Source organism: Chiroxiphia lanceolata, chromosome 6, assembly GCF_009829145.1.
Source record: "Chiroxiphia lanceolata isolate bChiLan1 chromosome 6, bChiLan1.pri, whole genome shotgun sequence".
Lineage (NCBI taxonomy): Eukaryota > Metazoa > Chordata > Aves > Passeriformes > Pipridae > Chiroxiphia > Chiroxiphia lanceolata.
In genome coordinates this window covers 35,672,078-35,684,107 of record NC_045642.1, presented here as the reverse complement: position 1 = coordinate 35,684,107, position 12,030 = coordinate 35,672,078, and the positions used below count along the sequence as shown (strand labels likewise).

General features: G+C 33.6%; 1 protein-coding gene across 4 annotated transcripts in view; it reads left to right on the top strand.

The window, feature by feature from the left end:
• The window catches only part of NOVA1 (NOVA alternative splicing regulator 1), a 143,124-nt gene that overhangs the window by 103,422 nt on the left and 27,672 nt on the right, over positions 1-12,030 (top strand). For all 4 annotated transcript variants that reach the window (XM_032692030.1, XM_032692029.1, XM_032692028.1 and 1 more), the window contains one exon: positions 5,068-5,234. In XM_032692030.1, the coding sequence (XP_032547921.1) occupies positions 5,068-5,234 (167 nt within the window). The remainder of the gene's footprint in view (positions 1-5,067; positions 5,235-12,030) is intronic.

Below are 12,030 nucleotides of genomic sequence, written 5' to 3'. Positions count from 1 at the left end.
CCACTCTACTAACCAGTTGATCATGGGTCGCAAAAATACATGTATGGGAAGTTGGGGTTAGTTAGACTGCTGTAGTGGGAGTTGGTAAATAAAAACCTTAATGGAAATAAGTTGTGAGAGACTGAGTGCAGCCTTTCATTTAGTAAAGATTTTAGCTTTGGCTCCTCTCTCAGGTTCTCTCTTAATATCAAAGAAATTGGCACAGTACTCTGGAAAAATACAAGGAGATTTAATTAGTGGATGTATTGGGATTAGCCTGGGCTGGTATTGCATTGTACCTTTTAGGTTTTCAAATTCTCTTTAAGATTGATGTAAAAGCCCAGTGAAAAGTTTATAGAGTCATATAAGCACTAGACCTTTCTGAAAGGTACAGTGCGTTCCCCAAAACATTTCAGCTAAGGTTCCTAAAACACAGAAGCACATTTAACATTCATTGAGCATTTCTGTGAGTACAAAAGAACTCTTGCACTTTGAATCAGTCTTTAAGAAAACATTTAAAAGTTTAGTGGCAACCATGTATAGATGCTTGCCAGTTAAGTACAGAAACACAAGCATCAAAAGCATCAGCATCATTTATCCTGTTGCATCTCCTGCATTTATTCCAATGGTTGCTTTAAAGGCTGTATCAGTTGTCTAATAAGTAAACAATAATCTTCTCAAAGAAAAAGCTCTTGGTCTGTGGTTTTGAAGTTCTTGACAAAATTAGTGTGAAGTGGTGTCCAAGTATGAGAAATAAAAATATGGTTTTATAGGTATATAATGAAATTGTAAGATATCCAAGTCTTAGAGTGGACTTGGGTGTCAGGGTCTTTTTCAACCAGTTAAGGGAAATATAAAAATTCCTAAAAATTAAAATCTTTCGAGGCCATATGAGAGTTTGATACACGGGGGTTTCTTTTCTGTCTTTGGGCTAGGAACAAAAGATCCATCAATTTTGACAGAGGATGGCCAATGGCCAATTAGAAAAAAGGGAAAACCCCTTTTCAGAGAAAAGAAACCTTTTTAGGCAAAAGTGAATATATTAAGCTTATCTGAAAAAGGTGGGATTTTGTAAACCCAAGTGGTCTTTTCTCCTCAAAGAACTCAGTGTGAGACTAAACCCAGTGTGCTGAATAAATTCTTTCTTTTTGTTTTATATGTTTTTGCCATCTTTCTAAATTCAAGGGAGAAATTTTTCTCATAGAAGGATATTTATCAGGAGTAAAATTTTAGATAGTTAGATGAGGTGGAAGGAAAAATGAACAACTAAAATAAAATTACTGCAAACTGTCTAGATTTTAGGTCTAATTTATTAGATTTCAAAACAATTTTTAATTTGCTTATTTGTAAATTGTGTGATGCCTGCTAATGGTTTCATTTTTCCCTCTCCAGTGGAACTACAGAGATAATGCCATGTCTGGTTTCATATTAAAAAAAAAAAAAGGTAAAACAGGCCCAAAAGATTCCCCCTAAAAGCTAAACAAAATAAAAAACTGATTAATATTTCTTTGGGTTTTTTCTTTGTTGGTTTTAAAAGTCAATTTTTGATGAGTAGTACAGAAAAGTTTTTGATTAAAAAAGTTAAAACCCACACATGCAAATTGAATTTTAATTCTGATATAAGGGGAAAGAAACCATGCTGCCCGTGCTGAAAAGTAGAGCACATGCAAATACTGAGTAATTTACTTGGTTTCCTTAGAAAAAAACAATCATTTCATGATTGTAGCAACATCAGCAGCATGTCTTTAGATTTTTTTTCATATCTTGTAGCCACATGCAGGCTTCTGTCATGGACTTTATTATCGTTGAACATACATAAAAACAGTTTTCTGGGTTTATTTAATGTACAGGGATGATGATCACCTACTCTACATGTGGCCATTTTCTGTGTCAAAATTATTCTTTTCTTGTATATGTTTTATATCTTCATATGTAAAAGGCAGTGTACAATACTTGACCCTAATACCTATTTGAATTGTAGATAATTAAAAAAAATGGAATAACTTCATATTGGCTATGCTTGCACTAAATAAATAAAGGCACTGATTACTTGGATTTTCTTTAAGTCAGCTATTTCAAAATGTATTTTAAATACATACTTTGAAAATCATATGATAAAAAATATATTTATAGATGGCTGAGCTTTTTGTTCACAGTAGTGTGAAAAAAGGAGTGGATACAACTGTTGAACAACTGAAAATGATAAGCAAATTTGATGATTTAATTCATACAGTAGTGGAGCCTAAAAGGTTTTAAAATAACAGAAATTTCACCAGCTTTAGTGATTCATAGGTTTATTTTTGTTATACAGGTTGGTCATGTAGCTGGCAGTTTTCCTTTTGCATGACTCTTATAAATTATTGTACTCTACTAACTGAGTGAAAAGCTATTCCAGTTTTGTGAAGGAATATGACAATATCACTTCAGAAGATTAAAACAATTACAAACTACACATGTGTACAATTTCTCCACAGTTTTTTAATTTATTTTTTTTTCCTGTGGACATAGCTCTCAAAGCAAAGGTGTGATGTAATTTAAATGTGCTATTGTTGTGATGCAATTTAGAACTTTAACTCTGTGTAAAATTTGCTTTTTGCACAATTGTATTTCTTCATGGAACAGTGATTTCCGAGCACTGCATCCTGGTTTATACATACTAAAATGTAGTGTGTTTGGTCTGGAGTAAGACGTAAAGCATATCTTTGTTATGCAGCACTTTCTAAAATAACACTGATTGCAGAATACCCTTTAGTCACTTAGTGTCAAGTTTAACAAAATTCTTACTTAGCATCGACTGTTTTCCTTTCAAGTGTTTTGACAGAAGTCATCCCTGTTAAGTGCTTTCCGAACCGGGCTCCGGTAGCTTGTCTGTAACCTGATCTGTGTTTTGTTTCAGTGTGTTGTCTGCTGACCTAGAGAACACATGCATTAGCTGCATTGATCAGTGCACCTCACATCTCATCATTTAGGAGACAATTAATACTGCGTTGTAAAGACTCCCCAGAGCATTTTCTTAGAGCTGGATTGCTTTACGCAGAAACCACAGGAGCAAAAGGAGGAGGGAGCCAAGTAGGAAAAAGAAAAAAGGCATTAAGAGAGCTTTGACTAGAAACCAAGTTCCTTTTGCTATGGTGACTTTCACTCATGTCATTCAAACAGCCTTTTCTGATGGGGCACTTGGAAAAGAAAATTGACTGTATTTTGAAGTTGATTTGTTGAAAGAACACTGTTAGAGGTCACATAAATATTCTAAAATGTTCCTCTTGAGAAATATGCATTTGATTGTGATACTTGTATAACTTGCTATTAAAAGTGTAATAATTTTAACTTTATATTTTTTTCAAGAATTATTAAACTGACATCTTTTCAAACATTGACATGTTTTAATCCCAAATTTATTTATTTTTAAATAACATACTTAGTAGAGAAGAAAAAGTTTTTCTTATTGTCATTTTTTTGCTGCAGTGCTTCTTCCAAATTGTTAAATTTCAGGCTGCCTGATACTTAAGATAAAAGACAAATTTTAAGTATACATGAATATGTTAAGTTAACAAGGAGGTAGGGCTCTTAGTGCGGTCCTTCATCTTTTGGTAATAAAATATTTAATATTAGAGATCATCCACAGAAGCAGGTGAGAAACATTCAGTAATAAACCCCAAATTTTTCTTGTGGATTACTAAGGTTACCATATTATTCGCTGTTAAAGACTATGTTGCACTGCTGTAACGAGCGTTTCTTCAGATAAGCTTAGGATAACAGTTGATTATATAGACATAAAATTTGTAAAAGGGGAATTCTAGGGACAAGGTTGCTTACCACCCTGGCACATTAATCTATGATGCCAACTAATATGTTGTGAACTTCAGAAATTGTTGCAAATTTGTTAGTATTTACATTACATTGTAATTTTCATCTTTTTAGCTAGAGTGAATGAATTTTATGTGAGGAAAGATTCATTTGTAGTCTTGTCAATAGTATGTCAAACAACAAAAATGATTATATTTATTTTGTGGTAATTCCTTGGCTCAGATTTGCTATTTTGCTCCCCCTCTCAATAGTCTTGAAGAAAATGTGCACTGACATTGAATAGAGATATGTATCTGGCATATCTTTGCAACACAGTAATATCTTGATAGTTCAGGTTATAATTTTCTTCTGTTAGTAGAACTGTTTACTGGTATTTGAAGGTAACAATGAGACAGTAAAAATAATTAAATTATGTATATTGGAAGTGTAAAAAATGTGTTTGTGGAAATATGTATTACATGAAATTTCAAAGTGGTTCTACTTGGACATCTAGGTTGTCTTGTGTTGGTATTCCTGCAGAGTAAAAGTGGAAGCTACAATATTCCCTTTAAATTTTTTTTTGTTTGGTTTGGGTTTTTTTTTTTGTTTTTTTTTCTTTTTTTTGGGGGTTGGTTTTTTTCCCAGCTCCTGTTAGATCCTGTTTTCCAAATCAAAACTGATTTTCTGGAACCTATTCAAGTGGTTTGATATGTGGAATACAGAACATGGATTTTTTTCAGTGAAGTGTCATACTTTTATCCTTAGAATCAATACTGGGGAGTGGACGTTATATCCTTTCTCTAGTGAGGATGTATCAAGCTGTAATCCAATATGTAAAAAAGTCTTTTTTTGCTATACAGTGAAGCCATACATAATCATCTAAAAACAGTCTCATAAAAAAAAAAATCAACGAAGTATTTTTCCACAGTTCTGCATCCATCTTTAGCCATCCTGTAGATGTTTTTAATTAAGAAATCAATAAAAAAGAACTGGTGTGGGCTTTTTTTTAGTACAAACAGAACAATTTCAGTTTGGAAAAAGCTTATGCATGCTCTAACTGATATTATCCAGGTTGACTTGGAAAGCTAGCCTTTGTAGGACCTACACAAATAGGAGTTGTTTAAAACATCTTCACATCATCATGTGATCTTTTGGAAGTCTCTCCATTCACTTATATGTTTACTGAGGTATTGCTAGTTGGTTTTATAAGGTTGCTACAAGTGCCATCTTTGTGGCCTAATTGAAGCAGTTTGTGGGATCTTGAAGAACCCTCGTTATTCAGATCAACTTTTGTATTTGCAGGTACTACAGAGCGGGTGTGTCTGATCCAGGGAACGGTGGAAGCACTAAATGCAGTTCATGGCTTCATTGCAGAGAAGATTCGAGAAATGCCTCAGAATGTGGCGAAGACAGAGCCTGTCAGCATTCTACAGCCTCAGACCACTGTTAATCCAGACCGCATCAAACAAGTGAGTTTTTGGTTGGGAATAGAGTCACAGCAGCTCCTTAGAAGTCTTAAAACTTTAGGGCTGCAAGGGGTCAACATAACATGTTCTTTAAAAGAATGTTGTTTTACACTCTAGTAACCTGCTGGTACTCTTTTTCCTTGTACTTACATGTTCCCTGTTTTTCAGCAGTTCTTTTAGACAGTGTTTTATAAGTTTCAATGCCATGCTCTAATGTGTTTCTTTACTGTATAAGGTGATAACTCACTTACAGGTTTTAGTTAAAGATTGCTGAATTTTAATCTTAAATGATGAACCTCTGTAAATCTTTAGTGTTACTAAAAAATCACAGATTAACTGAATGTTTCCTACTTTTGTGTATATAAATAAAAACAAAAATGTTAATTTTTTTTTTTAGACCCTAAATTAGATACTTTAAAATCTTACTTATAAAAACTTGGGATGTTTTCTACAATTATATTTTGCGTTATTTTTGACACCTTTTTACCTATTTCACACTGACTTCTTTCAAAATTTTTGGACAATGCAAAATGTATTTGCAAGGTATTATTGGCCTAGTATTCTTTATTCTTTAATTTCTGTAAAAATTTTAATTAAAAAAACTTTGGTCTGTAAGAAGAATGGGAAATATGCATCATACAGGGTTTTAAAATATCATCTATTGTATCACATAAGAAAAGGATGAAGAAAGAAATGAATGAACATTAGTAAAATTTTGTCTTGTCTCTCTACCCTATGTAGGATAGATTTTAGTTTCTTACCTCTCCTATGTGGGAAAAGATTGTTTTGTCCTTCACACTAGCAAGATTCAGTTTCTTGTAATTTGGTAACTGTGTGCAATTACTTTACTTTGTATATAGTGACATACACAAAATACTTATATGAAGATGTGTTTGAAAGGGATGAGTTTGGAACAGACTACTTTAGATGGATGAAGCTATGCATAAGCCATTGATGATTTTTTAATATTTACTACTATATTATTTTTTCTGTATACAAGAATTTTACATAAAAATTACTCAAGATAATTTATAAGAAAAAATTAAAAAGAAAGCTCCAATTTATAAGATTAGTTTCTCAATTATTAGACATGAAAATGATTATGCCTGAAAGAGAGAAAAACTTGAAGTGAACTATATTTTAAGTGGCTTTTCTGCTAGTAAAATATTAGATTTTATGCCAATACTTCTTAACCCAGTGGGAAACGAATATTCTCTATTACAATAAAAAGTGCTTTTCCCCTTAACCATGAAATAAAGCTAATTTTTAAATAAGCTAGTAAGATCCTGAGAAACTAAATGACAGAGCTGTTTAGTGACATGTCTAAATACTTCCTCTCTTGTACCTGAAGATGATTATCTTGTCCTCCACAGTTTCCTTCAGAAAATGTAGTTGCAAAGTTGTTGAGGTTGGGGTTTTTTTATTTTGGGTGTTTTTATTTGTTGGTTGTTTTGTTTTGATTGGTTGGTTAGTTGTTACTGGTTTGGGTTTTTTTTATTTGGATTTTTTTGTTTGTTTGCGGGTTTTTGTTTTGTTTTTCTTTTTGGTTGGTTGGTTTTGTTTTGGGTTCTTTGAAGCTTGGTTGTTTTGGGGTTTGATGGTTTGAAATGTTAAGTTCAATTAAATTCTGGAGGGATGGATTAGTGAGCACAGGTACTGCTAATGAAGTTAAGACAGAATAAAGTACAATGTATAGTAGCTATACATCTTAAAATTTAAATATATTACTTGTATACATACAGGTGCATAATAATGTAACTGCAAATATTTGGGGATATGCATGTGCATATGTTAAACAGTTTTAACCACAATGAATTGTTTAACTTCTCTTTTATTGAACATCTATTCATGATAAATTAATACACTATAAATATTGACTCAATAATCCAAAATTCTTTATTTTTACCAAGAATTGAAATTATTAGGTAGAGTTTACAGTGAATTAGTCTGTCCTCCAGTGTCAGAATATACTATATCTTAGTGAAAGATATAATACCTCAATTTAAGTATTTCAAAGGATAATATTTTATAACAGGCTATGATAATTTATAACTCCAGTGTTGTTATTTTTTTTAATAGCAGACAGATCACAATTTTACTAAAATGATCAGTATGATGTCTAATAAAAGTAACTTAGAATTTTTTTTTAAAAAATAAACCTTATTAATTGCAATTTCTTCTTTTATACAAACTTCTACATGGTTCTTCCTGTCTCAGAATGTTAACCAAGAACATTGACACATGAAGTATTACATGATTTGAGATGGAGAGTTGATTTGAAATAATGAATTTTATCTTCATTTAGGAACTCTGAAGATGTTTCTACCAAAAAGCAAAGGTAGTTTTCTCCCCATGAAAGAAGATACCAGTAGTTGAAGCCTTGCAATGCCGCCCATTTCTATATGAGCATGCATCTCTCATTTCTCTATTGGCATTTCTTTGTCTTGGGCTGCTTTATACCAACACTCACCCTAGAGAAAAGAGCTAAGAAAGAAAATACCTCCTGGCTATAGATTTGATGAAGAAAGACGGTTGGTAAAACCTTTGCTGACTGCTTGAGTTTCAGCACTTTCTGTCTTCAAGAAAGGCATGGGACACACAGAGGCTGAGTCTGGCCTGGAATTTCTCCTTACTAATAGAAGTAACTATCTGAACATTCTGTCTCTTTAACTTACGCTTTTTCAGCTTCAGAAGATTTGCAAGCAAGTCTGTGTGGTTCCTTTTGAGCCTTCTCCAGTGCATTTTTCTGTATCTCTTAATCCCATGGACTTATCAGTAGATACTAGGTAGTTGTCTTCTCCAAGTAGGTGTGACAGATGTTTAATCGACAAATGTTTGCATCTTTGTCTGTACACAACATAGACAATCTCTTCATAGATGTCAACCATCTGTTATTTCTGAGTATCATCCAACAATAACCAATTCCTGTGCCCTTTTACTTCCCAGAAACTGCTGTGAGCTTCTAACTTCTCTTTTCTCTCTTTATTAATTGCAGTGTCATACCAACTCTTTCAAACCGCATTGTAACTCAGGGGTTACAAACCACATTCTATTCATAAATTATCATGAGCCTGAGTTTTTTTGTCTTTTTAATTAGTGTGCAAAGCTTTAAACCTCTAAATTAATAGCAGCTCTTATTAACAATTGAAAAGTCTACTTAAATTGGTCTTATCACATCACCTTCTTCAGAAACTATTACAGCTTCTTTGCAGGTTAGTTGAATTTTCCTTCCAGCTTTCAGTTGTTTTACAGGTAGCAGATGTTGTAGCAGCCTGTCCAGGAAGCACATGGAAGCAGAGACAGCCATTGTAGAACTGTGCATTACATGGAAGGAAACACAACTTATCTTAAAGATAACTCTGCTTCAAACAGGAGTTTACACTCTTTGGCCTTCTTAGATCCTTTCAAACCTGAATCATTCTTTAATTCTATGAAATTTTCTATGCTATCAAAGCATAGAAAAGGATTTAGAATTTCTTCTTTGAAAATCTAGAGTAAAACCTTCACATATAGAACTTCCAATTAAAGTTTTCATTGGAACCAGTTTCACTTGAGCTTTTTCAGTAAATAATTAGTGTCTCATAAGCTAAATTTCTGTTTATTAGTCATGGTCTCAGACATTTCAGTCAAAATGTGCAAAAGTGAAATCGGAACTCAGAAAACAACTGCTTTTACTTCAGAAATGTTAATCAACAACAACAAAAAAGGAAATGTTCATAATTTTTAAATAAAAAGTTTTGTTTTCAAGTGCTTAAATAGAATCTGATTTTAAGAATGCACATCTTAAAATATTGGCTTAAATGAAGGGGTTTTTTTTAGTAGGGTCTTTGTTTTTTGGTTAATTTGGGTTTTTTTAATATAGGTTATGAGTTCTTCAGACTACAGAGACTCAATAGACTTCATAGAATCATACAATGGTTTTAGTTGGAAGGTGACTTAAAGATCAGCTAGGTCCAACCCCTCTTAGACAGGGACACCTTCCACTAGACCAGGTTGCTCAAAGCCTCATCTAACCTGGCCTCGAACGCTTCCATGGAGCATCAACAGCTTCTCTGGGCAACCTGTTCTACTGCCTCAACACCCTCACAGTGAAGAGTTTCTGCCTAATATCTGCTCTAAATCCACCTGCTTTCAATTTAAAACCATTATCCCTTGTTCAATCACTACTCTCCCTGATAAAGAGTGTGTCCCCTCTGCCCTATAAGCCCTCTTTAAGTACTGAAAGGCTGCTATAAGGTCTCCCTGAAGCCTTCCCATCTCAAAGGTCTCTCAGCCTATCTTCACAGGAAAGGTGCTCCAGCTGTTGGTCATCTTTGTGGTCCTGTTCTGGGTCTTCTTAAGCAGGTCTTTCTTTGCTGGGGGCCCCCAGAGCTGCATGCAGTTGAATTTTCCTTCCAGTTTTCAGTTGTTTTACAGGTAGCAGGTGTTTTAGCAGCCTGCCCAGGAAGCACATGGAAGCAGAGATGGCCACTGCCATTTCTCCTGGTGGGGTCTCACCAGAGCAGATAGAGGGACAAACCCACCTGTCAACCTCCTAGATACACTTTTGATGCAGTCCAGGATGCAGTTGGCCAGCGAGTGCACATTGCTGGATTGTATTCAGTTTTTCATCCACCAATTCTCCTAAGATCTTCCTCCTTAAGAAACCTTCATGGGTTTCCTAAAATGCCTCTCCCTTCTGATAAGCCTTTCTTCTTTTTATCATTCAAGGCAACAGTCTGTCACCTAGATGAAACTTATTAAAATGAAGAATATGAGAAAATAGCTCTTACAGTTTGCATTTGAAGTAAAAAGTAACAAGTAGCTTCGTAGACCAATGTCTTTTCATCTAGTCAGCAATTTCTCATAAACTTTCGTCACTTTCGAACATAGGCGAAAAATCACAGCAGTTACCATTCTGCAATATACAGTAAGATATGCAGGTGTTTTTACAAGTTGCAAGAAAAAAACAAAACAAAACAAAACAAGTTGTCATTACTTACTAAAGACTTCTGTACCTTGGATCCAATGGCAAAAGTTTAGCATTCCATAGAAGTATGTATGCTATATCCTGTCCCTCATGTGCTCTTGACTTAATTCTGGTAGATGATCAGTGTTCTGTTTTCTCTTTCCTTTCAACAGTGTTGGATATAATCTCAATATATATGCAAAACTGTTTATGAATGCAGTTAATGCTGTAGCTTATTAGTAATTCTTCTGTACTTCAGAAGTGGAAGGAGAATAGAATATTTTGTTAAGGGATGAGCAGCAGCGTTCAACATTGCAGAAATTCTCAGTAGTGTTTTAGTTTTTAAGAAAATTATGGAGTTATATCTTTGTAGTTTTGATGGTATCTTTCTGAATTCCAAAGTAGCCCAGAATGAAAAGGTGGCCTTTTCTTCCAGGATGAATCTTAGATCCATATCTTATGTGATTTTTTTAGGCCTATGCCTAGTTATATACTTGAGTTTTCTGGTATTTCTATGTAACAGAATAAACCAGACCTTGTAATAGTTTTGTGTTACTGTGACAAGTTTTGAAGAAAGAGAAGGTCCTGATTCTTTTTTGTCTCTTTTGCTGTAATATTAATCCTGAATTGTTCCTTCCATCCAGAGTTGCTCTGATGATCCAAATGGTACTTGGTGATTTACTTTAAGTTTCTTACCCCTTCTTGTCCTCAACATAAGATAATCATTCTTTGACATCATACTTAACCCTACCTTTTTCCTTTCTCAAAGTCAGGTTCCCAAGAGTTCATAAATGCAGATAAGTTGCCTCGTAGTCTTTTTGCATTTCCCTGTGCCCTGTCTCTTTTTCTACACAAAAGTAAAACCAAATGCAAAGAGAATGAAATATCATCAAAATTTATTTGTTCTTTACAAAAATGAAAATGAAGCAAGAAAAAATAGATCACTGAAGTCATCAAAGTAGCCTTTTAATAATCCAGATTGTAAACAAATTATTAATCCTTAATTATTTCTTTTTCCAAATTTTAATTTTTGAAATGTGTTATATATTTATACAGTTATCACTGAGATGAGAATCATTTGCCAAAGTTACATTTAAAGGAGATCACAGCAAGTAAAGAAGACTCTGTTTAGCAAAGCAAGTGGTCTGTTTAGACAGGTTTATCTCTGATACTGTTGAAAGGCTAGTAATAATTAGTCTTTTAAGTTTTTCAGCACAGTGGGACCTTGCAGTGCTCTCTGTTTCTCATTTTAGCTGCAAAATGTATTCAGCTGTTTAATATGATAAAAGATAACACCTTTTCTTACAGTGCATTGTGATATGGACTTAAGCAAATCAGTTTTGTCATCACATTAATTTCAATTATTTAAAGGCACCAGTATTAATATGTGCAAGGCTGAAACTCAGTATTAGGTTAGTATTAATACTAAATTAATGCAGGTAATGTTATTACCAAGATTTCCTTTGTTTGGCAAGCCCTTTAGTGAGAAACTAGAAATTGGTAAGCTGTAAATACAGTCTCACCTTCACTTTTAAATGACGTTCTTTCTATGCTTTCACATTTCTAACCCTTATTCAAATAGTATTTAATTTTATGCCTTTTCTTTCTACTCTTATCTATATAAATATACTAATAAGTACTGAGAATTAAATTAACTGTCTCAGTACAGTTTTATTATTTATTACCCTTAAGTAAGTATTGAAATTTTTTAGTGCATATATATATAAATATAAGGGTGTCATCGTCACTGAAAGAGGACTCAGAGACCTTTTGGAACACCATGCAGATGCACTGTATATAATCTGTGCTGCCATGATACAGCTATATCTTCACTCTGCTAATAAAAATATG